The following is a 27,958-nucleotide window of genomic DNA, read 5'->3' on the forward strand; positions in this document are numbered from 1 at the left end:
ACTCCAAACCTCTAATTTTACCCCAAACCTCCAACTTCCAAATAGGATCATAGTCTCTCTTTCAAAAAGAATAATTGAAAAATTAAAAAATGTTTTCTTGAGCTTCTGAATCTGAATGCAGTTTATGTTATTAATATCACGGGAATCAAAGTTAAGTTGAGAGAGACCTTCTAAATGAGTATTTGAAGATGAAGGTTGTCTTATATAATAAAAAAAATTATAAAAGAAAATGTTATATCTGAAATAGTGATAGTCATTACTTGACCATCTGTCAAAAAAATCTGGATTTGATCACTACTATCACAGGCAATTAAAGATAATTAGAACCCGGAGTAATCATTTCTACAATTAGTTATTCTATAGAAGCTTGAAAGTAGTTTTAAAAAAAATGTTATCACTTATTTCTTATCTGCATAAGGTATTATTCGGTTACATAGAGAGCAGAAGAACTAGTCGTCCCTAATGAGCACTTCGTTGAAACGGGTGGTACAGACATTTTCTATACCATTGTATTGTTTCATCAAAAGTCATGAATCTTACATGGGTAATCATCACTCTCTACAAAAGACGAATATATAAACAATGAAAATCACTAACAAAAGAACTGAGTATATGTAAATTAAATGCTATTCACCATTTACATGTATATACTCTTTTTCAAGAATATAAATGGACTCAATTAAATGTAATTCGGGTATCTTCATGGTAGATCGTCCCATAGTTATTAAGACAATACCTGATTTTTTCAAATTTTAAACAAAAGGCTATAACTCATGTTTGGATGGTTAGCACTGTGCATGCAAAAAAAAAAAAAAGGTTAACTAAGCACATTCTTCTCAATTCTCTAACACTTGGATTATTTGAGTTTGAAAAGAATTTAGATGTATCAATATTTTATAATCGCATGTCACCTGTAAAAAGGAAATTTAATAACCTAAAATGCAATAACATTGTTTAACATATCAATGTATTACAGCTTACCATTCCATGGGTTTGTTGAACCCTGTAAATTGCGAGAAAATAGGATATTCCAGATTGGGGGGCTACTTTGCAATTTGTTACGATGATTATGACAAGAAATTCCTTTTATTTTGAATGTTCTTCATTAAATCTTCAGCCATGCAATCCCACAACGTCACGTTTAAACTTTTAACAATCATAAAAGAAAATATTTTTGTCCATACATTTTAGGAGAATTACAATATGTCTAAAATTGAAAATAATTCAATAAATCATTCTCCATCTATAATAGAGAAATTCATCTGAACTTGATCTATTCCAAATTTATTTCTCAAAGGATTCAACTTGTCACAATCTTGTATTAATTCCACAATATCTATTAACATATATACATATGTTATGAAGTAGTTACAAATATTTTTTTTGTTGTGTACCTATCAAGTAGAGATTTTTAGCTATTATACTCTTCAAATCAGTATGATCACATAAATCATATACCTCCTCCTTTCTAATACTCTTATTCTCTCTTATTTAACCACTCAAAGAATGAGATTAGATTATAGAAGGGAAGTTGAATACAATTAGAGCAATTTTTATCATCTTTTCGAATTCAGACAATATTCAAACATAAAAGCAAGAGAATTATAATCTAAAGAAATAATATATATGAGTTTTTCAAAATTTCAGATGGATTGTTTGTCCACATGAAGATTTTTAATATTGAAAAATGTCCCAAATAAAATAATATCTGGCTGCTTACAAAGATTGAAGAGCTAACATTTCCAAATTTCTTGCTAGTCTATTCTCAGTTGTTCTTCGGTTCTTATGCAATTGATACATCGAAATAAAAATTACAATGCTAATTTATACCAAGACGGACTAGTTATTTCTATACTAGTCTACAACAACATGCTCCCACTCTATCCTTTGCACCATATTTTTGAAAATACTTATCCTCAATGACAAAAAGCATGATTGCTTATTTTCTTGTTGTTTTACTTGAATTAGGGTCTGTTTGGGAGTGCTGTTAAAAATTGCTGTGCTGTCAGAAAAAGTGCTGGTAAAATAAGTGCTGTTGTAGAAATCAGATAACTGTTTGGTAATTTTTTGATATTTGCTTATTTTGAGTTATAATATTAAAAAAATAATGTTTTTGATGAGATTTGATAATGAAATCTGTAACAGCTTTCTGCAAAAGCTGAAAAGCAGCTTTTTCCAAAAGCATGGGAGGACCTGCTTTCTCCAACAGCAGCTTTTCAGCTAAAAGCTGCTGTTCGGAAAAGCTGCTTTTAGATTTACCAAACAGTTTTTCACCTGCTTTTCAGCAAAAAGCTGCTGTTGCTGTCTGCAACAGCAGCCCCAAACGGTACCTTAGTATCAAGGTCTTCAATATTTGATTAAATCTTTTTATAACTTTGCTTCCAACTTTCAAAACAGTTACAACAGACGTCTGTTCAACTTATGTGCCTGTTGTCCTTCCACCTTCACCATCTCGTCTTCGAAAAATTCCACAAATCTTTGATCCAAACGGGACGGGGATCGGATTGGATTTGAACGGGGCGGGATGAATGCCCACCCCTAAGTACAACAGGATATTAGGGTTTTTAATTTTTGTTTATAATTAATGAGTTAATATTTTGTGCTCGTATAAAATGATTTAGGTTGCGTAAATGAACAAAATCAGACCAACTCAGCTCATGTGCAGCCTTGCTATGTGCCACACATAAGGTGGCAAGTTTTAAATTTAATTAATTAATATAATTGATGTTAATAAAAAGGACCATCTTATTCGTTATTTTCTCGTCAATTAGAGAGACACATGTGATATTAAAGTAGTTGAAAATTAACTCGACACTCTTCTAAGATTATCACATTTAAACTTAGATATTGTTTGATATTTACTATTTGATTTTAGTGTTTGTCTAAAACACATGCTAAGCACTAAAATTTATGAATTAGGATAATTTTAATTGATGTGATAATTGTAAATACAGATAGTCTACTATTATTAAAAAATGTAAGTCAATCAAAATAGAAAATTTTTATCTCGGACTTAATGTGTGTCTAGACACACCATAAAAAACTCCTTTGATTTTAATATACATTTGTACTCGCGTGACAGCTAAATTGGGAATCTTTTCCGCCCACCGGATTCTGCACCTTATGCCCGTCTTTGTGTACTTAACTCTCTTAACTTTTTAGCCAGAAGGTTTAGTATTCTGCACTCCTTTCTGTTTATTTACGTTCACAGTTTATACGTATTTTGAAATTTTTATAAAACATAATCTCATTATATATTTTAAACTTTTTAGTCTAAATTTAAACATCAAATTTTATTAAAAAAATAAATTCAAAACAATATTATAAAACTAAACTTTACAAATGCATCACTAAGAGGGAGTATTAGATTTAGATGTACGGGATTAAGTGGGAATTGGATCCTTCGTACGAAATGACAGGAGACAAAATTCTTAGAGTATCATTTAAATTATTTCATGGTAGCCAGGTCTTAAAATTATATAATTATAAGTTAAAAGTATTCGTTTATGTAATAAGTCAAAAAATGACTTGAGAAATAAGTCAGAAACTGACTTAAAATTAAAAGTTAGTTCGAGGTATTTTTTTCGTGATTTAATTTTTTCAAACTTCTTTTTATAAAAATTTCCTAAATTATACATAAATCATTTTTATTTTTATTATTATATTTTTTAGTAACTCATAAATTATTAATATGTCAAAATTATTCAAGCAAATATTTTAAATATCAGATTTATCACAATAAGTCATCTTAAATCACTAGTCATAATTTAAAACTAAACCAAACAGATTTTAAATTTTAAAAAATTTGCATCATGCTCGGTAATCCTATATGTAAAAGTAGAAATAATGAAAGTATATAGATAATAACCTCCATTTTGTTTTTAGAGTAAAATTTACAATCTAATAAAATAATAGTGTTCATTCCGAGAACATTCTCCAACGAAGGCATCCAACGCCACAACCTTATATTTCAATTACTTAATTGATATTGTATTGAGAAACTGGGATGCAACGACAAATGAGTCGGTGAAAGTTGAAACGCCCCTTGTATCCAAGTAAACTAACGACCATCACAACGCGTTGGAGATGTTACATTTCCACACCGCCCAAGTAACCTTTTTATTTGTAAACAAGGGCTGTTTTTTCATCCTCATAATTTTAGTTGACTTGCCTAAATGCCACTTTTCGTTTCTGCAGCTTCCAAATTTAATGCAACTTGATCAACTATATTATCGCTCTCCTATAGCCATCACGTCTATATCGTCGAATCTCGTTTATCATGGGCGGTTTAGGTAAACTTATAAAAAATGCTTCTTATGGGCGGTTTAGGTAAACTTATAAAAAATGCCTCTGGTTTAAAGTAAAGAAGTGGACTGAAAATAAATCAAGACTTATAAATGATTAATTGTTTGATAAAAAAGTATAAATACTGAAACAAAGTCTAGCATTATTGGATTTTTATAAATATTCTTATTTTTTCACACAAACAGGTCAAGAAAGGTAGAAGTCTGTCTTCTTTATCGAAAAGAGCCCGAAGCGAGGCTCGCCAAAAAGCACTATTAATATCAGAAAAAGATTGTTAACGGAATTTCCTAATCAAACAAAACAATGCATGGGACCAAGCATTACGTTATTTTATGGATATATATAAAGGACTTGATTCTTGTATAATTCTTCAAACATTACAAGGCCATGACAATGTCTCAAGTACTCCTCTTGCTTCTCTTTTACTCCTCAATCTTCATCAACCCTAACGCCCAAAATCCCTGTCCTTCGCGTACATGCAACGGCGTCGAGATCAAATATCCCTTCTGGCAGATAGACGAAACAACATCAGCACAATTCTGCGGCTACCCGGGCTTCGGGCTCAACTGCTCAAACCCTAGCAAAGATCCTGTCCTCAGCCTCCCAAAGGACTCTTACTCTGTCCCCCAAATCAATTACAAAAACAATACTCTAACCCTTATCGATACCGATGTTTTTCAAGTTCAGTGTCCCAGGGTACGTCACAACTTTACTAGTGAAACCCTACCGATATATCAGACACCTCAGGACTCGAACATTACATTTTATTTCAACTGCTCTTCTCCTCCTCCTATACCATCCACTGAAGTAGATTGTTTGGCTTCAAAAACAAGCCAAAACAAATCTTACGTTGTCGAGGTAACGACGACGGAGAGCCGAGGCTTCGAGGGCTGGTACGAGATTTGTGAAGAAAAAGTAGATGTTGTTGTGAAGAAGGCCGAGATCGAAAGAAATGAGGCAGGATTGGTTGAGGGTTTTGGTAAAGCTTTGAATGAAGGGTTTTTGCTGGATTGGAAGATATTGAGTGAGTGCAACGAGTGTGAGGAATCCAAAGGGCGCTGTGGTTACAACAATATTGCGAAAGAGTTTTTGTGTTTCTGCGAGGATAACACCACCAGAACAAATAATCAGTCCTGCAGAGGTATGTTTTCGTATAATTAACTTTAAAATTTTGTGCTTACTGTAATATTTTGTGCTATATATATGTTTGGGTCATTTTGATTAAAATCCGTTTTAGTGCCTCGTAGATTTAGGAATTGCTCGTGTTTTGATGAATATGCAGTAATTTTTATAGAAGCAACGTATATATAGAAATGATGAGCTCCTAATCACTTGAGCCCAGAATGATATAGGATAAGCTCCTAATTATTTGAGCTATTCAACCGTGTTCGATTATACGATAGCTAATATAGAAGCAACGTATATATAGCTGAGAAATGATGAGCTTGTGAGATGTGATGGAGAGGCTGGTTTATGATCGGTGATTATTAAACTATGTAAAGTACTAAAGTTGCGTAATACAAGACAACAAAAATAAATTAACCAATGAATGAAGCTGTAAGAGAAAGATGACTAGATAAGCCGTATATAAGTGTCAATAACAAACAACAGGTTGTTACCTAAACTTGGTGCAGTAGTAGTTGAAATGGCTGCATGCAGCACGTTCTCTTTCTATGTCTAAATTTCTCTTTGACAAAAAAGGGGGAGTTGCGAAAATGACCTATAGCTTAAAATGACAATTTGTAAAATTTTAATCATGTAAAACAGTGGTGTATGGAAAAGGTGAAGGGGAATCGATAGTGAAACCTAGAGTAAAATACATTTTATAAAAATAAGGTGGTAATCAAAGAATAATCAAGTCAAATTTTAACTAGAGTTATTCAAGTATTTTATTAAACCATATTTGAGTTTCCAAATTACTCGGTGAGTCTGAATGAGCCTCTATTTATTTTTATTATATATGTTGTATATATTATACTAGTTTATACTCCCACGGTCTCTTTGTAGTTGTCCATTTTTTACTTTCAACGGTCAAGGTGATCAAATTTTGACTGAACTTACATATATTATGTAATTTACACAATATTTAACAATTATATTATTATAAAGCATGTAAATACAATCTATTTTCAAATGTATTTTTTCAGTTATTTTAAAATAATAAAGGACTTGTCTATATTTTTGGTCAAAAAATGATCAATTTTATTATTGAAAGTTAATAATGGATAACTAAAAAAACGGACGGAGTATATAAAAATTGAGTGGAAAAACAACACAACTCATCATATTCGAGTTTTAAAAAGTATATATTCAGTACAATAATTTAAAACTTTTACGATGAGTTTGAAATATTATTAAATAATTTTCGACTTGTGATTCGAGCTTGCTAATCTAGGTTCGATTATATTTTAACTCCAATTCAGGAGGCTCAAATTATTTAGATCAAATTAAACTAGTACCGATAACATTTGATTCGACTGTGTCCAACTGTCCATGTAATAAACAACACTTAAAACTGATCTTAGGATTTAATATACTTTATGAAGTACTTAAAACTGATCTTAGGATTTAATATACTTTATCACTCAGATAAATTAAATTTGATACACTTAAAACTGATCTTAGGATTTAATATACTTTATCACTCAGATAAATTAAATTTGATTAAAATCGCCGTTATCAAATTTAGGTTATAGTATCATAAATGAATCAACGAAAAATAATTGTTCTTTCTCAATTATAATCTTTAACATTACAACTTTCCCACAGGTCATCATATAATTCATAGGAAAGGAATTTTAGATTAGCTTGAATTCTTTTCTAAAATATATTATGTGTCTTCTGCTATAAATTACATTAATAAAATTTATTGAAATTTTCAAAAAAAAACATTATTTTTTTTGAAATATGAGATTTGCTCGAATTCGTTTCTCAAGTATATAATTACGTGTCTTCTGAGTTCTGCTATAAATTGCATTAATTTAAATTCATTTGAATTTAATGCGAGGCTGCCGCTGGGCTCCATCCTTAAACCATGTGTATTTTGTCTCGGCTGCCCATTCCATTTACACCACTAGTTTTTTCTCCCCACCTCTCGGCATGTTATCCATAATGTGCGTCCTTTTCTTTTCTTTGAAATGCATGATGCAACTCTCCTTAGTCATCCTTATTCACGCCGAGGCACTCCCTCCGTCTCAATTTATAGGAGCATCTCCAATAGTTGGCATCTTTCGAGGATGTCAATTTTGACACATAACTCAAAATATTATTTTTATATACTAGCCTTTAACCCGTGCGAAGCATGGACGGGTATATAGTTCGTAATTTGTTATTTAAAATTTAATTTTAATATCACATGATCTGCAGGGGAACGGATCACCAATTTTATTAGTATTTTAGTATTAATGGATTGAATTTTAATTAAATTATATTATTCAATTGACTATATTTTCTCCCGATTATTTAAAAATGGACAAACTCTAATAAATACAGCCGATCGTGTAATACCTTTGAAAGATTCAGTAATCTAATCAATCGAATTTCAACTTAATTTTGTAATTTTGGTTTTTTTGACAATAATAACTTTTGATTCAGTAATCTAATCAATCGAATTTCAACATAATTTTGTAATTTTGGTTTTTTTGACAATAATAACTTTTAAGATTAGAGTTAGAAAATGTTATGTAATGGTTCGTGTTTATATTGAAATAGAACACGTTAAAATTAAAAAGAGTTATATGAAGGTTTTTGTTAAAAGAAGATATTCAAAATTGTATATTTATATCATTATTATAAATTTTTTAATGAAATATTATATGATAATAGATTGTTATGAGTGTTTTAGTATTTGAAACTGTTTAACAATATAATACTAATAGACTCCATATTTGTAGACTTGTAGTACCAAACCAAAAAATATAACTAAAACCTTGGACTACAAATTATACCCATGTTGGCTTATTATAGTATAGTATAGATTCACGCTCTTCCAAATAATTTTTAGCACCCTTCTTTCAAAGTACACTTCAATGGTTGACACTCTAAGATGCCAACTTTATTAATAGAGAAATAATACTTTATATATTATTAAGACCACAAATCTATATTTTATGTATTATTAGGACCACAAATGAAGTTGACACCCTACATTGTGGGTGGACAACTTTTGGCACCCCAAAGTGTGCTCATGCCAACTCACTTGGCACCCCAATAGCACCTCAAGATCTCGAATGAGGGTGCTAACAAGAGTGCCGGTCCATGTCATGCCGATCTCCAATGAGGGTGCTAATGAGAGTGCCGGTCCATGTCATGCCACATGACATTGGCACTCCTTTTGGCACCTCGCATTGGAGATGCTCTAAGTCTCATTTGAAAAAATTATTTGTCCCAAAATACTTGTCCTTCACTCTTTTCAAAGCAATGTTTTAAATGGTTTTTCTTGAAATGCTCTTGAAGCACAATTTTAATTTGGTGCAACTATCAACGATTGACAAGAAAATTAAATACCCAATTAACATTTTTTTAAAATACGCAATTTTTTTAAAAAGGACTTATAAACTGAGACGGATGATTTATATAATAAAATAAGTTCTATACTATCTTCATCCAAAATCGATTCTACTAATACAATATTGTTGTGAAGTTCCCATCAAATTTTATTTCAAATACTATTAATTTAATGTAAGTCTAACAGGAGATTTGTAATATAGCCTTATATATATATTATCAATTATAATTTTTGTTTTTATCTTATCATATTATGGTTAATTAAAATTGGGAAGAAGGGTGAAATATTTATTCCTATATGAACTCAACAAATGTTTAAACTAAAATACACCCCAACCGTCTTTGACCCGCAGCGACAAAATTCTATATCTGTCCTTGTCTGCTCTGTATTTTTAAATACACGATAAATAGGCTTTGAAAAGGTCGTGGCCCAATTTTCAAAGGATGAAAAGTTTGCCTACTGGCCTTGAAATGAACTTGAAACATCAACATGAGTACCATTCAACTCCACACAGCTTGTCCATAAATAAGCTTTTTCAAATGCTTGCCAGGACTCATTCTTCCCTTTTATAGAAGACAAGCCTGTCATTTCAAATATATTCACCTGTTTCTTCAGTTTTATTTTCGAAAACTCTTGCATGATGTGTGCTCAGCTCCTTAAACCTCTCCGGTATTGTTTAAACCCCATCAGTTTTATCATCTCATTTCATGTTTTACTCATCAACTTCCCAATTAGTCTTGCTCAAATTAGAAACTATAATTACTACTCAGACTGTAGTAACACGACTACTATTAGATGCGGCGACAGGACATTCATCAATCCTCTATACCCTTTCTGGGGAAAAAGTTTTCGACCTGCTCACTGTGGTCTTGATGGATTTGAACTTCATTGTGAAAACAATGATCTAGTTGTAGATATTGGTTCACGTAGCAAGTATCATGTAGTTGATTTCAATTCTGCAAGAGGTGCGGTAACGTTAAATCGTTCTGATGATCCGTTGGGGAGTATTTGTGCATCTGGTGAGGCTACTAGTACCGTATTGAATGCAACACTATATGATTATACAGAGAATACTGAAGATCTCAACTTATTCTACAATTGTGACGATGAGATTGACTCCGTCTGGCTCGACTATACATTCACTTGCAAGGGTGACAGTAAGAAGCGCGTTTATTTCTTTCTAGGAAATTCATTTGAGTTAGTTGATCAAGACAAGATTGAGTCCTGCACTAACACCACAATTCAAGTTGATAAGAGGGTGTTTGACGCTTTGAAAAATAATAGAAAGGAGCCGGAAACACTTTTTAATAGGAGCTTTGAAGTTCACTACAACAGAATTAACGAAAAAGCATGCGTAGACTGTAAGCAAACTGAAGGATTGTGCTGGAGAGGCACAAATACTAATGACAACACATGCCTTTATAGCAATGGAACGGCTCTCCCTCCATATAAATATGGACGACCAGGTGCGCATTATTTACTTTGTTCTTATGGTGGTATTGAGTTGTTAAATATAGCTTAGGATCTCTTCTAGATAAAGAGATGCTACTCTAATACGAGGACCCTTAGGGTTCTATTTTAGCATATACGTAAATCCTCAGACCTGGTAGACTCTTTTATTCATAATTGATCTCTAGTTCCAGTCTTCCAGACCAAGTTAATTATTATTACAACTATGCCTCAAGCCTTCTCCTCCAGGTCCTCTGTTTCCTCTGCCATATGAATACCTTTTAGCATTCTATTTTGTTTCACCTCAGATGGATTTTCGAATCACATTCTGGTGCAAAACCTTCTTTATGTACCTTGTTATATTGTCAACTATATCAGCACCTTATGTTCCGCTAATTCTTTTGCCTAAGAATCGATACATTTATTGGATATTAGGCATGAATTTGATTAGGTTGGTTGGCTGCTAAGGACAAGCTGATATTGATATTTAATAATTTGCTAGTATTTGATATTTTTTTCCTTAGTCTTAGGTAACAATTAGAATTTTGTATGTTTATGAAATCATTACAGAAATCTCGCAAGATATAAAGTAGTTTGATGAATTATAATCAGGACTATCAAGTGACGAGAGGGAAGAGGAGCCACATCCCCCAGGTAAGAATCCACAATATGAGTCCTCCTACCAGATTTTAATGAATTTTGTATTTCTGCTGCACTCCCTCTGTTCAGAGATTAGCTGTTACTGCAATGAGGTTAGCTTACTCACCCCACGGTAAAATTCGGACCTTCTGGCTCCAGTTCTTACCAACTCATCAACCCTATCGTGTAGCCATATAAAAGCAAACCAAACAAATCTTGCCTATACGGCTCACTGAACACAAATTGAGGAGAATTTGATGTTAACAGAAGAAAACGCACACGAAAGTTGTTAGTTGCATGTATGTCTTTTCCTGCTTGTAGCTGCAACAAACAACAAATTGCGGAGACTTAAGTTGTTAGAAGTCTCCCATGAATCAGCTATATGGTTTCTATTAAATTTTACCTTATATTTTAATCTTTGCTATCGATACGACAATACTAAAAATATATATACTGTAATGAACGTAAAAAACACTGAAGAATGCTTCGTACTCTTGAGTCTTGACTTGGCACGTGTTAATATAATGCACGAAATTTCTTATAGACGAATTGATAGTGAAAGTGTCGCATCAGTTGGTGGTGTCAAGTATCAACAACCCTCTTGGACACGCTAGCAAAGTCTTCTTAAAAGTCTAAGCTTTTAGTGTGTGTTTATGTGAGCCATAAATCAGCATAACTTTTGACAAGGTCCTTGCCTCATATTTTCCACACCTTATGACGAAAATTCCTAGCACTTGCCTTGCTTTGAACTATAGCATTTTAGTCTATTACAAAGTCTTCATCCTCCTTTTTATTTTCCACAGACTTTCATTAGCTTTTGCAAATGTTTGCATCTCTCTGCTATTCATTCTTGCTTATATGTACAACATACTTGTCTTCGTAAACTCAGTTCATTCTCAGCTTTATCTGTACATATCTCCGGCATCATGCATGCTAAACTCCTTAGAGCTCGCCAATTTTTTTCAAACCCCATCAGTATAATTGTCTGGATCCTTTGCTTATCAGTTTTCATCCCAAGACATAATGCTAAAGTTGATCTTGACATGTACAACAACTGTAGTAAGCCAACTACTTCTCCATGTGGCACACCTTTAGGATGGGGAGTTGATTACCCTTTCTGGGTTGATGAGATTCGACCTTCGTATTGTGGTCTTGAAGGATATAAGCTCAGCTGCAAAGACGACGGCCTAGTTGTAGATTTAGCTTCCGATATCAAGTATAATGTAGAGGCCATCGATCCGTTTAAACATACGATAGATTTAAATTTTTTGGAGAATCCTCTCAAGTCTATCTGTGATGCAAGTTCCAGCTCAAATCAAGATACAGAACATAATCATCCGCTGCTCTCCTCCCGTGAGAACTCCGAAGTTATCTACTTGTTCTACAATTGCAGTGATCCAGCTCAAACAACCTCATTTAACGCGAATTTCAGATGCGGGAATAAAGACCCGGTTTATTTCTTCCGAGATGAGTTATTTGCGCAAGCTCAGAAAAATCTTAGCTCGTGTAATTACACTTGGCTTCCGGTTAATAAGTGGTTGTTTGAAAAGTTCATATGGGACCCGAACCCAGCACAGCAAGCAGCAGAAAAGCTTTTCGAGGGGAGCTTTGAGGTTTACTATAATGTAGAAAACAATCAAGTCTGCAAAGAGTGTTATGAACATGATGATGGAGTGTGTTGGAAAGACACATATGTAGGTAGCAAAGACCCATGCCTTTATCGACGACAATCAGGTCTGCCATATCAACAACAATCAGGTCTGCTCAACCAGAATATACTCTGTTTTAAGTTTTATGATCACAATGAGAAAGCGAACACATATTTTTAGCTTATAATCTCATTTCAAGGACTCCTAGGCATCAAAAAGCCAAAACCACGCGATAGAGAAATATGTTTTCGAAGAGTAACAATGAACTCCTGCCAGATCAAATAAGATTTCCTTGTTTTTATTTTGCAATGGATAATCAGTGCAATTACGCCTCACACACGCTCTTGATTCGTACAAGGTCTTGACGGTCCATTGTTCTTTTCCTTTTTCCTTTTTCCTTTTATTTTTCAGCTAAACGGGAACTCCTATTTATAAACACTATACTTGCAATATGTACTCATTTCCTTTTAATTTAGGAAGCCCCGTACTTTCCCCATTCCCCTAATTTTATGTAATCATGTGTTTTATACTGCGAAATTTGATGATAATATTATCTGTCACAAACACCTGGTTTATATATAAATGCTGATTCAGCTCACATTGTTGACAGGAAGTAAAAAAAGTAAAGGACTTATTATTGGTGCAGGTAATGTGCCCTTTCCTGACATTTTAATCACTTAATCTGTGATACAAACTGCTAAACTTGTTGCTTTATTTGTGTTTTGAAATTTCTCCCAGCAGCAATTGGTGGAGTAGGTATTTTATTGTTCCTGATGGCTGTCGTCTTCATCCTGTATCGCCGCAAAAATCCTAAGCAAGTTTCATATGCTGTTTCTCGGAATGTTTCTTCTTATTCCTTCTCAATGTCCGATTCTGAGAAAGGGAGCGGTACCTACATGGGAGTCCGAACATTCTCCTACAATGAACTTGAAAAGGCTACCAACAATTTTGATGCTAGCAATGAACTTGGCGATGGAGGTTTTGGGACGGTTTATAAAGGTACCTAGTAATAATTTAATTTCATGAGAAACTTTTAACATCCTCTACTTAACACCCTGCTCCCGAGTTTTAAACAGGGAGGAAAGCAAGTGAAGAGAACATAAAGTTATCTAACTTTCACTCTTATTCGTGCTCCCGAGTTTTTTAAAGGGACGAAAGCAAGTGAAAGCGAGTGCAAATATAGCATAGTTTCACTCCAAAAGTGGGATGAAAGTGAAAGCACACTTGCTTTCACTTACATTCACTTGCTTTCTCTCCTAAAAAACTTGGGAGCAAGGCCTAAGTCTTCTGGAACTGTAATGTGGAATTTGTTTTTACTTAATAATTAGGCAAGCTGCAAGATGGGCGTGAGGTTGCTGTGAAGCGACTGTACGAGAACAGTATGAAGAGAGTTGAGCAATTCATGAATGAGATTGTGATTCTCACTCAGTTACGTCACCCAAACCTGGTGGTTCTTTATGGAAGCACATCTCAGGAGTGCAGAAAACTTTTACTTGTATACGAATACATACCTAATGGCACGATTGCTGATCATTTATACGGAGAGGATGCAGAGCGAGGGAAGCTTACATGGAAAACAAGAATGAGTATTGCCATACAAACTGCAAGTGCATTGTCATATCTTCATGTTTCAGACGTCATCCACCGCGATGTGAAGACTACAAACATTCTGTTAGACGACAATTTCCATGTTAAGGTTGCAGATTTTGGCTTGTCACGCTTGTTTCCTGTGCACGCCACACATGTCTCAACTGCTCCACAAGGTACTCCTGGATATGTGGATCCCGAGTATCATCAATGCTACCAGCTCACATCCAAAAGTGATGTTTATAGTTTTGGCGTTGTTTTAATTGAGCTCATTTCGTCAAAGCCTGCTGTTGATATCACCAGGCATAGGCATGAGATTAACTTAGCAAACTTGGCTATTAACAAGATTCAAGGCAATGCACTGCACGAGCTTGTGGATCCAAGTCTAGGATTTGAATCGGATTATGAGGTAAAAAGGATGATCACTGAAGTGGCCGAGTTGGCATTTAGGTGTTTGCAAAATGACAGGGAATTAAGGCCGTCAATGGATGAAGTGCATAAATCTTTGAAGGAAATCCAAAGCAGAAACTATTCTGGAAAACATGAGACAGAACACAATCTTTCTGCAGACCACGTTTCGTTGTTGAAGAACTATCCCCAAAATCATTCTCCGGATTCAGTGACTATAAAATGGGGTAGCAATTCAACAAATACCAGTTCAAGCAACTAAGCATTCCTCCATTTTTTACATGTATGAAGGCTGTTCCTATGTTTTGTTAGCTAATAGTTGAATTTTGTATTTTAGTTTGAAAACCAGATGTTCTGTTAGTTTATGTACATATATTATAGCAACTGTATTGTCAACACATACTACTGTACCTGTATAATCTACTATACTTCCTTTATATATAGGATCCGCTTCTGGATCGGGATCTATTCACTATCTAAGAAGAAGTGGTCTAATCCGTAATAATGGAGCCACAGCAAAACATTACAAAAGTACACAGATGGTATTTGCAACTGGATATAGTGGAAGCCTCGCTATTACATTCACAACATAAGCATTTAAAACAATGCCAGTATAGGAAGAGCTGCGAGACAGGAAGATGGAGACGGTGCTGTTTGGTATTGTTTTTTGTTTTCAAAAATAATATTTTGATGTTTTAGTTTACAAAAACTGTTTTTAAAAACAGAGGAAAACAGTAAATCTGTTTTCTAGTTATGAAGCCAAACAACCTCTGATTTTCTGGAGTAACATTCTGCGCCATTTTTAGTTCTTTGTTGCTCAATTAGTACTACTAATTACAAGAAACTGCATACTGATGACAACAGATATTCTAAACAATCATTTGAAAGAAAGTTGCACTCAAATTGCGGAAGTTCACAACAATAAGGTGAATTATCTATGCAAGAACTGAAACTTTTTGTCATACATTTATGGAGGCTAATAATGATCAAGCATATGACACCAAAACTCCGTTGTATGCAGAAATGAATATTATTGCTGGAAGAAACCGAAAATACTCGGTCACTAGTGAATCCACATAGTATTTTGCTTGTACTGATATAACCTTGTAAAACAACTACAGTAAAAATGGCTTATTAGTTATCAGTATGCACACAAGGGAAACCATATTATACTAACTAAGATCAGATGTGATTATTCTCGATTAACTATAGTTGTACACGTTATGGCGCTGCTTCGGCCTTCATATCTTAACGGAAAAGATTCGTCGAGGTGTAGACGTTGAAGAGTACAAGATCCTGTTCGGGTTTTCCTCTAACACATTAAGATTTAGATGAATTGATTATTTGGGGAGGGTTCTGGTACAAACTTACAAACTTACAAACTTTTTTTGTTCAACACATATATAACTTGAGTTCAACATTTTTTAAGAAATTTTGTTGAACATCGATTAAAATTGTGTTGGAGAAGTACATAAACTAACTTTTCTGTGTAAAAATTAAGCTAAAAGTATTATATAACCAATATTTATCTTTCTAGACCCTACCCAAACCCCAGAGGTATAGTTTAAGCATCTCTATAAATATATTCAACACAACGATAACTAATGTTCTACACCCAATGTTGAACCCTACTTACACATGTGTTGAATGCACGATTTATCTATGCGTTATTTTTAAAATTGTAATTTTTTTTCAATAATTTTCAACATAAATACTTTCTATAACTAAATGATTAACAGGTTGGGAGAATGAAAAAAATTCAAAAAAAAAAGTTTGTAAGTTTATGACTTAAAAAAGTTTTTATTTGATCCTATCCCTTGATTATTTTATATGGTAGCAGAGTTTCGTATATGTCTGGTAATGTTTGTTCAATTCCTCTTAAAACTTAAGTTCAAGATGAGTCGTTTACATCCATATAGTTATAATCAATTTTTTCTGATTTACGGGATTAGTTTATGGTTTAGCCAAGTATTTATCATATGAGATATTCTAGCTGTTTTTGCTATATATTAAGGAAATAAGCTGTCTGGCAACTGATGAACTGCATTAGCAAGGAATATATTTATAGGAAAACAAAACAATGTATTCATCATCTATCAGTAGTCTTGAGCTTGATCACTCTGTCTTGATGAGTTAGAGTACTAATGAGATGTCATAGAGCTTGGGTATTCATTAAAATTGGTTAAAGAGATGACTAATATGGTGAACAACATTTGATAAATCTGTGGCTTTTGAGTACTGAGAATATAAATGGACTGTCTACTACAGGGCCGTCTCGGACTTTTTTGAGGCCCTGTGCTGACTTTAAGAATGAGGCCCTTCCAAATGACAAAACAAAATTTTAATATATTTAAAATAACAAGATATCATAAACAGACTACTACAACTGAAAAATTGTTTTTTTTAGTAGTTAGACTTAAATATGTGCGTGGCTGTGTGGGATTTATTGTACTAGTTTGTGGGGAGAGAGAAGGAATAAGAAAGATGTGCATGACTGCGTCTTGGGAGTTGAGAATTGATTAGTGTTTAAATAAAATAATGGTAAAAATTAAAGAGATACTAATATTATATTATATTTATCATGAGTATACCAAAAGATAGAAAGAAGTAATCATAAATTGGGGGCCTTAAATTTTCATGGGCCCTGTGCTGTTGCACTTGTTGCACTCCTCGAAACCGGCCCTGGTCTACTACATAACGTTTTCGTAAACCTGGGCATGCATTTTTTTTTTCCAAGCCTGCCCAAGCCCTGTCTTGATTACTTCAAGTTCTTAGTGTCCTATGATTTTTTTCTTCTTTTATTCAAAAGCTGATGTTGACTGTAGGCATAGGCATGACCTAACTTGGAAAATGAACTACGAACAAGATTTGAATCAGATTGCAAGGTAAGAAAGATGTCCGTGGAAGTGGCAGAGTTGGCATTTGGGTATATTGACAGGGAATTAAGGTCATCTACACGAATCAATATCAATCAATATACTTGTATAAAGAAGAAGCGAGGGACGGGTATGTAGCGCCTCTCACATCGCTCCGTTCTATTTTTCTAATTTTCTGCAATTTTCGGATGAAAAATATCAAAAATTAGAACTACCTTTTTTAATTTTGGGTATATTAAAAGTAAGTTTCAGAATCTGGTTTTGTTTCAGATTATTTATGGAATATAATAGCTTGAAAATTTTAATCTGATTTTGTTTCAGATTATTTAATTATGGAAAAGAGTAGCACACAAGTCTCTCTGCACCTATAAATACCCCTATAGATTGTAGGATTTTGGATCATCTAAACACAACCTCCTATCTCTCAATACCAAAACCCTACCTCCCTCCGATGATAGTTTTCTTGCTCGATTTCTAACTCGGTGGTGCCGTTCTTCTGCAACGATAAGTGAAAGCTATTTATACCGTATTAGAAAAATAAAGGTTGTTGCAAGCAAAGGTAGTTATAGACCGCTATGTGGGAGTCGACAAATCCAAACACGAGAAAGAATATAGTCTTTACATGATATTGATGAATGATATCAATAAATTAACTGTTAGTGATGTATGTTTGTTGGTTATTCTTTTATAATATTTGTTTTGTTCATCGGACATGTTTGTTGTTGTTAATTTTTATATGATTTATTTTGTATACGGGAAAGATTATTCATACATTATCTATTTGCTCCGTTCAAGCAACTTTTAAGTGAAGGCTGTTTATACAGTATTAAAAAAGGGTAGTTATAGTCTTATAGACCACTATATCACGGATTTAAGTTAGATGTTTTTGTCCAGAATCAATCCAAATAAATTGGAGGAAGGTGACGATGTAAGAACATGATTACTTTTCAAAAAAAAAAAACACAAATAAATTAAGATTCGTCGTACTTTAAATTGTTAATTACGTGTATAAATTTATTTTTATTTTTTCACCATGAATTACAGTCCAGTTTTGCAATTTTATATATTATTATTGGTATTACATCAAGATTTTAATAATATAAAAAAAATCCTACAAAAATTAATTTTGAATCATTAATATACTTTTTATAGACAGCCACAAAATTATTTTATTCTACAAATATTAATATTAAATTATTAATATAATTTTAATAGACCGCCGCAACGCGCGGCTTCTCAACTAGTATACTTATACAAAGGAGAAACGGGGGCGTGTAGGTGGCGGCGTGGCGCCTCTCGGATACTATGTTCTATTTTTCTAATTTTCTGAAATTTTTGGATGAAAAATATCAAAAATAAAAAGTATATCTTGACATAAATTAATCTGATTCTGTTTCAGATTATTTATGAAATATAGTAACTTGAAAGTTTTTTTTTCAGATTATGTAGCATAAATTAATCTGATTTATTATTTATGGAATATAGTGACTTTGAAGTTTTTTAATTTGATTCTGTTCTAGATTATTTAATTATGAAAAAGAGTAGCACATAAGTCTCTCTGCACTTATAAATACCCCTTGTAGGGTTTTGGATCATCTAAACACAACATTCTCTCTGTCTCAATACCACGCCTCTACTCGCTGGTGGTGTCGTTTTTATGCAAAGACATCGCAACCCGTTTTATCCTGGTAAGCTATCATTCTACACATACGGTTAGGGGTCGAATATGCTTTATAAACAATTTTTCTTTGCATATTTATCTTCTCCATCTAATACAATGATGAGTGACACTATGAAACATGTTTGAATGGCGATAGAGATGATTGATTGACAACAGTAAGAGTTTGTCCGATGTGGGAGTATAATTCTATCTCATGAATTTAAATTGATGATTTTGCGGACATCAATCCAAAGAAATTGGAGGAAGGAGTCACTAGTATACACCTGCATGGATTGGAATTCAAACGTCCCGACATGATTAATGTTCGTATAATTAAAACATAATGTTTATCCCTATTAAAATTGGGGATGCTTTCGGAGTTGCATCTCAATATTTTTTCGACTTTTACGCACTTATGCTATGCACTTATGTTCTTGCAAGTTTACTAGTCTATTTTATTGGTCAATCAATGTATATGGCTAGATGTCATCAATCAGTTCTGTTAAAGAGCCGTATGCTTTTTACATGTAGGGCATGGTGTGTATGTTAAAGAAGTAGTGTTTGGAAATTAATGATATTGTTAGTGAAAAACATGATTACTTTTAAAAAAAACACAACTAAAATTAAGGTTCGTCATGCTTTACATCATTAATTATATGTAAAAAAGTTTTGTCATGCTTTAAATTATTAATTATATGTAAAAATTTATTTTCATTTTTTCACTCATGAATTATAATCCAATTTTGTAATTTTATATATTAATATTGGTATTGCATCGAGATGTTTATAATATAAAATTTATTTTATTCTAGAAATATTAATTTTGAATCATTAATATAATTTTTATAGATTGCCATATATTTATTTTATCTTACAAATACTAATTTTGAATCATTCATATAATTTTTTATAGACCGCCGCAACACTCGGCTTCTCAACTAGTATACATCAATCAAGAAAATTCGAGCACAAACTATGAGAACAAGATTCTAGTCTCGGTTGTTTAAGAATTATCCCTGAATAATATAAACCAGTTTTAGATAGTGACTGTGAAATGGGTTAACAAATATTAACAGTACAAATACTTTATACATTTTGTACCTTCAAAGTTTACCCTAAAATTATATAAGAGCATGCTATGCTCTATAGTATGTATTTCATATTGAGGAAGGGTTCTTGCCTTAACCATCATGCAGATCAAGTTGGTTCTGTTCCTGAAGAAGAGCAGAACACCGGTTTTTCTGGAGAATTTGATGGAGAACCCGGAACTGAACACAAGTATGGACATGGTGGGATCTCCAAAGCTGCTGTCTGCCCTTCCAACATTTCAATCACCTTGCTTATCGATGGCATTTGTGATGGATAGATTTGTATGCACCAGAGTCCGACCATCACCATTTTCCTAACAAGTTCATTTTCTTCTGCAGAAATTTCATTTGCCATATTTAGCACATCATCAAATTGGAGTCGCTTGTACAGCCAACGTGGATAATATATCTCACTAGTGTGATCTGCACCGGCATTAACATTCTTTCTCCCTCCAACCATTTCAAGAATCATCATTCCATAGCTGTACACATCAGATTTATGGGACACTTGTCCGAAATTTCTACTAGTAACTTCGGGAGCAATATAACCAATGGTTCCTCTAGGTTGCAGTAAAGATGAGACTGCACTTTCGTTTGTGGTGTATAATTTTGCAAGCCCAAAATCAGATATCTTCGGGCAAAAATCTTTGTCAAGAAGAATGTTATGTGGCTTTATATCAAAATGCAGGATACGAGTGTTGCAGCCTCGGTGTAGGTACTCCAGTCCCCGGGCAATACCTATTGCAATCCTCAACAATTTCTCCCATCCAAGATGTTGTCCTTCCAACAAAGGATTTGTACCATAAATAAACTTTTCCAGAGATCCATTAGGCATGAACTCATATATAAGAGCTCGTCGTTTACCTTCATAACAAAAGCCAAGGAGAGTGACGACATTAACATGAGAAGTCCTACCAATGCTTGCAACTTCATTAATGAATTCTTCTCCATTTCCTTTTGTTGCATTCAAGACCTTCACTGCCACGTCACGTCCATCTGATAAGCGGCCTCGATATACAGTTCCATAGCCCCCTTTACCTAATTCATCCTTGAACGAATTTGTTACTTTTTTTAATGTAGAGTATCTAAATCTTCTGGGAATGGAGGATCCATATTGCTTTATGAAGGCATCAACATCTTTCGGAAAAGAAGACACATTTTTAGAGAACAAAAATGAACCCTGTTTGGTTTTCTTCCGGCAGCAGAAGATGACGAGAACCGATAGCAGAAGTATGGTACCTCCTAATACACCAACAGCTGCAGATAAAAAGTCTGAGATTCCTAAAATCTACACGGTTTACCATATACATACACAAAGATTGAAGAATCACCGATTAAGAGATTAAAATGTCAGAGGAAAGGGCACATTACCTGCGCCAATCATAAGTCCCTTACTCTTTTTGCTTCCTGTCAACAATGTGAGCTGAATCAGCATTTATATATAAACCAGGTGTTTGTAATAGATAATATTATCATTGAATTTCGCAGTATAGAACACGTAATTAGATAAAATCAGGGGAATGGGGAAAGTACTGAGCTTCCTAAATTAAAAGGAAATGAGTACATATTGCAAGTATAGTGTTTATAAATAGGACTTCCCGTTTGGCTATAAAAAGAAAGGAAAAAGGAAAAGAACAATGGACCGTCAAGACCTTGTACGAATCAAGAGCGTGTGTGAGGCATAATTGCACTGATTATCCATCGCAAAATAAATACAAGGAAAACTTATTTGATCTGGCCAGAGTTGATTGTTACTATTCGAAAACATACTTGTCTATCGCGTGGTTTTGGCTTTTTGATGCCTAGGAGTCCTTGAAATGAGATTATAAGCTAAATATATGTGTGCGCTTTCTCATTGTGATCATAAAACTTAAAACAGAGTATATTCTGGTTGAGCAGACCTGATTGTTGTTGATATGGCAGACCTGATTGTCGTGGATAGAGGCATAAGTCATTGCTACCTACATATGTGTCTTTCCAACACACTCCATCATGTTGATTACAGTCTTTGCAAACTTGTTGGTTTTCTTCATTATTATAGTGAACCTCAAAGCTTCCCTCGAAAAGCTTTTCTGCTGTTCGCTGTGCTGGGTTCGGGTCCCATGTGAAATCTTCAAGCAACCTCATATTAACCGGAAGCCTTGTGTAATGACACGAGCTAAGTTTTTCTTGAGCTTCCGCAAATAAATCATTTCGGAAAAAATAAATTGGGTCTTGATTCGAGCAACTGAAATTTGCCTTCATCGAGGTTGTTTGAGCAGGATCACTACAATTGTACAACAAGTAGATAATTTCGGAGTTTTCGCGGGAGGAGAGCAGCGGATGATTATGTTCTGTATCTTGATTTGAGCTGGAACTTGCATCACAGATAGACTTGAGAGGATTATCCAAAATTTTTAAATCTATCGTATGTTTAAACAGGTCGATGGCCTGTACATTATACTTGATATTGGAAGCTAAATCTACAACTAGGCCGTCGTCTTCGCAGCTGAGCTTATATCCTTCAAGACCACAATACGAAGGTCGAATCTCATCATCAACCCAGAAAGGGTAATCAACTCTCCATTCTAATTGTGTGCCACATGGAGAAGTAGTTGGCTTACTACAGTTGCTGTACATGTCAGGATCAACTTTAGCATGATGTCTATGAAGACTGATAATGAAAGGATCCAGATGATTATACTGATGGGTTTTGAAAAAGATTGGTGAGGTCTAAAGAGTATAGCATGCATTATACTGAGTTTATGAAGACAAGTCTGTTGTACAGAGAAGCAAGAGTGAATAGCACTATAGCATAGAGATGCAAACATTTTCACAAGCTAATAAAAGTCTGTGAAAATAAAAAGGGGGATGAATACTTTGTGATAGACTAAAATACAAATGTTCAACGCAAGTGTTAAGAATTTTCATCCATAAGGTGTGGAAAATATGAGGGGAGGACCTTGTTTACACTTTCACTATCAATTCATCTACAAGAAATTTCGTGCATTATATTAACGCGCCCGAGTCAAGACTCAAGAGTACGAAGCATTCTTCAGTGATTTTTACGTTCATTATGGTATATATATATTTTCAGTATCGATGTATCGATATCAAAGATTAATATATAAGGTAAAATTTAATGGAAACCATATAGCTGATTCATGGGAGACTTCTAACAACTTAAAAGTCTCCGCAATTCGTTGTTTGTCACGGCTACAAGCAGGAAACCATACATACAACTTTTGTGTGATTTCTTCCGTTAACTTGATAGTCCTCTTCCCTCTCGTCACTTGATAGTCCTGATCATAATTCATCAAACTACTTTATATCTAGCAAGATTTCTATAATGATTTAATAAACATACAAAATTCAAATGGTTACCTATGACTAAGGATAAAAATATCAAATACTAACAAATTATTTTTTTTTTTGACGAAATACTAACAAATTATTAATTATCCTTGTCCTTAGCAACCAAAGGTAGAGAGTTTACTCTGATATGTGCGCACGAGTGCTTAATTTTTAGTAATCGGCCTTAGCAAAACGAAAAGATATAATCCTGATCAAATTCATGCCTAATATCCAAAAAATGTATAGATTCCTAGGCAAAAGAATTAGCGGAACATAAGGTGCTCATATAGTTGACAATGTAAAGGTACATAAAGAAGGTTTTGCACGAGGATGTGATTCGGAGATCCATCTGAGGTGAAACAAAATAGAATGCTAAATATATGGCAGAGGAAACAGAGGACCTGGAGGAGAAGCCTTGAGACATAGTTGTAATAATACTTAACCTGGTCTGGAACTAGAGATCATTTATCAATAAAAGAGTCTACCGAGGTCTGAGGATTCACGTATATGCTGAAATAGAACCTTAAGGGTCCTCGTATGAGAGTAGCATCTCTTCATCTAGAAGAGATCCTAAGCTATATTTAACAATTCAATACCAATATAAAAATAAAGTAAATAATTTTTGCGCACCTGGTCGTCGATATGCATATGGAGGGAGAGCCGTTCCATTGCTATATAGGCATGTGTTATCTGTACTATTTGTGCCTCTCCAACACAATCCTTCCGTTTGCTTACAGTCTACGCATGCTCTTTCGTTAATTCTGTTGTAGTGAACTTCAAAGCTCCTATTATAAAGTGTTTCCGGCTCTATTACATTATTTTTCAAGTCGTCAAACACCCTCTTATCAACTTGAATTGTTGTGTTAGTGCACGACACAAGCTTGTAGTCTTCAACTAATTCAAATGAATTCCCTCGAAAGAAATAAACTCGCGTCTTACTGTCACCCTTGCAAGTGAATGTATAGTCGAGCCAGAGTGAGTCAATCTCATCGGCACAATTGTAGGATAAGTTGAGATCTTCACTATAATCTGTGTAATCATATAGTGTTGCATTCAATACGGTACTCCTAGGCTCACCAGATGCACAAATACTCCCCAACGGATCATCAGAACGATTTAACGTTAACACACCTCTTGCAGAATTGATATCAACTACATGAAACTTGCTACGTGAACCAATGTCTACAACAAGATCATTGTTTTCACAATGAAGTTCAAATCCATCAAGACCACAATAAGCAGGTCGTAAACTTTTTCCCCAGAAAGGGTATTCAGGATTGTTGAATGTCCTATCGCCGCATCTAATAGCAGTAGTGCTACTACAGTCCGAGTATTAATTAAAATTTGTAAATTGAGCAAGACAGGTTGGGAAGTTGATGAGTAAAACATGAAATGAGATGATAAAACTGATGGGGTTTGAATAATACTTTTGAGGTTTAAGGAGCTGAGCATACATCATGCAAGAGTTTCGAAAATAAAAACCCAAGAAATGGCAGAAATTACTTTGAAATGAAAGAGAAGATTTGTATGTTGTTGCAAAAATTAACGGAATAAACTATATATGGATTTCAAAACTAAAGAATAATGACGTTCAATTTCATGCGGGGAATTTTCAACACAAAGTCCATGGAAAAAAAGATAAGGGTGGAAGACTTTGTAATGGAGTTGAATAAGAATATTCAACACAAAGAAGTGTTGGGAATTTTCGCTGAGTACTACATTAGAGTAAGTTCAAAATATCTTAGTTAAAATATTAAAATATTAGGAGTCGGGCTTCTCGGACACTTATTCTTTTGGAGTTTTTGGAGACGTTGTCCACAACCCTTAGATTAGATCCAAATTGAACCGTTGATTTGCAGTACATGTGGTTTATACTTTTTATCATCAAAGTATATCATAGTAATAATCGTATACGTGAGATACTAATCCCGAAGATTTCGACAGTTACCAGTGCAGTGTTTTCCTAAACTTTCTCCCCTTAATCAATGCCAAATCCTTGAGAGATAGTTATTGGATCGCGAAAGAACTACGAAACTACTACGGAACAACTGAAGACGAAATTTAGAAACTCCCACATCTCACGCATTGCTGAGAAACGAGTATAATAAGTTCAGGAGAGATCAAAATGGTAGTGAAAAATATTTTATCTGGCCGTGCTAGTTTCAATGCGTTTTGCGACATAGCATGAAGCTCTTCTACTTTTGGACCAAACTACTGGGAGATAAATAGAGCTATCTGTTTTGAGGATTTTGAAAATTTCCCACATCCATCTCCACCAGGTATGGTATGTTGCCAACTTCCTGCAACACAAGCATATTACTGAGGATGGGGGGCCATTATAAAATGAATACATGGACAACATATTAGTATACAACTACTTGTATAATTTGATTTGAGTTTAAGTCCCCATCCCCATGAATTTCATGAATTTGCACTGATGGATAGTGTAGTGTACTTGGATGTTCAAGTGATTCAGGAGAATCAGCTATCAAGGTTTGATTCTCCAACATGAAAACCGTTTCATTTGATTCCATTGATCGAACTCGTAAGTTGTTCCATATTACCATATAAACTTTATGGTAACTCCACAACGCACATCGACCAGAAAGACAATCAAAGAATATATTCGTAAACTGTGTTCAAGTTTTTTCTAGAGTAACATTCTGCGCCATTTTTAGTTCTTTTGTTGCTCAATTAATAATACTAATTACAAGAAACTGCATACTGATGACAACAGATATTCTAAACAATCATTTGAATGAAAGTTGCACTCAAATTCCAGAAGTTCACAACAATAAGGTGAATTATCTATGCAAGAACAGAAGAACCGAAACTTTTTATCATACATTTATGGAGGCTAAATGCTAATAATGATCAAGCATGTGACGCCAAAACTCCGTTGTATGCAGAAATGAATATTATTGCTGGAAGAAACCGAAGATACTCAGTCACTAGTGAATTCACATAGTATTTTGCTTGCAACCTTGTAAAACAACTACAGTAAAATTGGCTTATTAGTTATCAGTATGCAAACAAGGGAAACCATATTATAGTAACTAAGATCAGATGTGATTTTCCTCGATTACCTATAATTGTATATCTTAACTGAAAAGATTCGTCGAGATGTTGATGTTGAAAAGTACAAGATCCTGTTGGGGTTTTCCTCCAACACCTTAAGATTTAGATGAATTGGTTACTGTATATGGTAGCAGAGCTTGGTATATGTCTGGTCATTTTTGTTCAATTCCTTTAACACCTTAAGTTTTAGATGGGCCGGTTACGTCCATATAGTCATAATCAACCACTTACACGCAGCCCAACCTCTACCTAATAATTATAAAAAGGATTGGATTGTGAACGGTAGAGTAACACCAGGAAACAAATACTGTTCTACCCAAAAATCTAAAAAACCCAGATAAAATGTAAAAAAATAAAAATCAAACTGATTACTTAAGAAACAGGGGATGAAATTATAGGGGTAACTATGGACTTACTTGTTGCAGCTTGAGTTGCAGTGCAATTGATATAATGAGGCCTGTCTGGACAGAAACAGAGAAACTGGTCATGTTCAATATCGAATCCGCAACTCCCCTGAGTTAACTTGCATGCTGTACAATCAGTAGCCCTCCAATTCAAAACAAACCCCCTTCTCATCACTGTCGAATAATTCGAACCAGTCACAATTTGTTCATCATCTATTACAGCTGCCTCGGCCCTCGTCTCACAAGCTTCAGTCCCCAACTTTAAGTTTCGATCGTTCCCTTCCATTACCAGATAATTAATACCATCGCAACCAACCTTGTATCTGTCTAACCTTGCTTCATTACTAGAATTACAATCCCATAACAACACAAGTCTTGAATCGTTGGCGTACTCAAAATGATCACTGCGCACACTCAAGTTGCGCGCAATCTCTCGTACAGCGCCGCAGCTTCCCTCGTTTGATCTGAGAGCCGCGTTGGAAACACGGAGAGATCGATTGTCGTAGAATATCTCATCAACCAACAAAGCCTCATTATAGTCCGGTATTCTAATTAGTGGCTCTGTATTGTTTACGCAAGTTATGTTGAACCCCGGGGATCCACAGTAAGCTTCTTGCGTCCCCACGATAAAGAACGGGAAGCTTATCCTCAAGCTTCCGCAGTTTCTTGGGACGCAGGCTTCGTATTGTTGATCTACGCAGCAACATCTGTTGAAAAATAAGGAGATAACGGTGATGAGTATGCCTACATGTATTTGACAATGATAAACTTCTCTCATTTTGTTTTTTTCTGGAGGATCTTGATCAGCTTGTTCAAGATATATCGTTGATTTGTAGGAAAAGAAAGATTAGAGAGATGAGAGGATTGAAAGAGAGAAGAATTTGATTTTTTTTTTATTGGTGCTAGTCCAAAGCTGTGCTTGTGTCTGAGGACGTGCTAGGTGTGACGGACCATAATTTTGATGAGCACATTGTA

The 27,958-nt window shown here is 34.3% G+C and overlaps 2 protein-coding genes across 13 annotated transcripts; one reads left to right on the top strand and one right to left on the bottom strand.

Annotated features, from left to right (window-relative positions):
* The first annotated feature begins 4,669 nt into the window (after positions 1 to 4,669).
* LOC108218798 (LEAF RUST 10 DISEASE-RESISTANCE LOCUS RECEPTOR-LIKE PROTEIN KINASE-like 1.2) lies at positions 4,670 to 15,003 on the top strand. 10 transcript variants are annotated; one of them, XM_017391916.2, is made up of 5 exons: positions 4,670 to 5,446; positions 10,874 to 10,915; positions 13,160 to 13,195; positions 13,288 to 13,548; positions 13,878 to 15,003. In XM_017391916.2, the coding sequence occupies exons 1-5, from the start codon at positions 4,693 to 4,695 to the stop codon at positions 14,804 to 14,806; spliced, it is 2,022 nt and encodes a 673-aa protein (XP_017247405.1). In that variant the 5' UTR covers positions 4,670 to 4,692; the 3' UTR covers positions 14,807 to 15,003. The 10 variants fall into 10 exon arrangements, with proteins under 10 accessions (XP_017247405.1, XP_063947547.1, XP_017247406.1 ...); XM_064091477.1 differs by having other exon boundaries at positions 13,291 to 13,548; XM_017391910.2 differs by lacking the exon at positions 4,670 to 5,446 and adding an exon at positions 9,335 to 10,278.
* A 5,055-nt stretch (positions 15,004 to 20,058) lies between these two features.
* On the bottom strand, positions 20,059 to 27,947 carry LOC108218937 (PR5-like receptor kinase). Of its 3 annotated transcripts, XM_064092488.1 has the most exons (5): positions 26,996 to 27,133; positions 24,132 to 25,801; positions 22,070 to 23,449; positions 21,540 to 21,575; positions 20,059 to 21,425 (listed from the first exon to the last, which is right to left on the bottom strand). In XM_064092488.1, exons 3-5 carry the CDS (start codon positions 22,785 to 22,787, stop codon positions 20,278 to 20,280), a joined length of 1,902 nt encoding a protein of 633 aa, XP_063948558.1. In that variant the 5' UTR covers positions 22,788 to 23,449; positions 24,132 to 25,801; positions 26,996 to 27,133; the 3' UTR covers positions 20,059 to 20,277. The 3 variants fall into 3 exon arrangements, with proteins under 3 accessions (XP_063948558.1, XP_063948559.1, XP_063948557.1); XM_064092489.1 differs by lacking the exons at positions 22,070 to 23,449; positions 26,996 to 27,133 and having other exon boundaries at positions 24,132 to 24,833; XM_064092487.1 differs by lacking the exons at positions 22,070 to 23,449; positions 24,132 to 25,801 and having other exon boundaries at positions 20,061 to 21,425; positions 26,996 to 27,947.
* Positions 27,948 to 27,958: the final 11 nt, after the last annotated feature.

This window comes from Daucus carota, chromosome 4 (genome assembly GCF_001625215.2).
Source record: "Daucus carota subsp. sativus chromosome 4, DH1 v3.0, whole genome shotgun sequence".
In the NCBI taxonomy this organism is placed as follows: domain Eukaryota; kingdom Viridiplantae; phylum Streptophyta; class Magnoliopsida; order Apiales; family Apiaceae; genus Daucus; species Daucus carota.

Excerpts from the sequence above, each read along its gene's own strand:
- LOC108218798 (XM_017391910.2), top strand. The coding sequence starts at position 9,450 with ATGATGTGTGCTCAGCTCCTTAAACCTCTCCGGTATTGTTTAAACCCC. Across the intron at positions 10,279-10,873 it reads ATATAAATATGGACGACCAG|GACTATCAAGTGACGAGAGG; the intron begins GTGCGCATTATT and ends AATTATAATCAG. Across the intron at positions 13,549-13,877 it reads TTTTGGGACGGTTTATAAAG|GCAAGCTGCAAGATGGGCGT; the intron begins GTACCTAGTAAT and ends CTTAATAATTAG.
- LOC108218937 (XM_064092487.1), bottom strand. The coding sequence starts at position 27,761 with ATGAGAGAAGTTTATCATTGTCAAATACATGTAGGCATACTCATCACC. Across the intron at positions 21,576-26,995 it reads TGCAACTCAAGCTGCAACAA|GAAGCAAAAAGAGTAAGGGA; the intron begins GTAAGTCCATAG and ends CATTGTTGACAG. Across the intron at positions 21,426-21,539 it reads GGGACTTATGATTGGCGCAG|CTGTTGGTGTATTAGGAGGT; the intron begins GTAATGTGCCCT and ends TTTTATCTGCAG.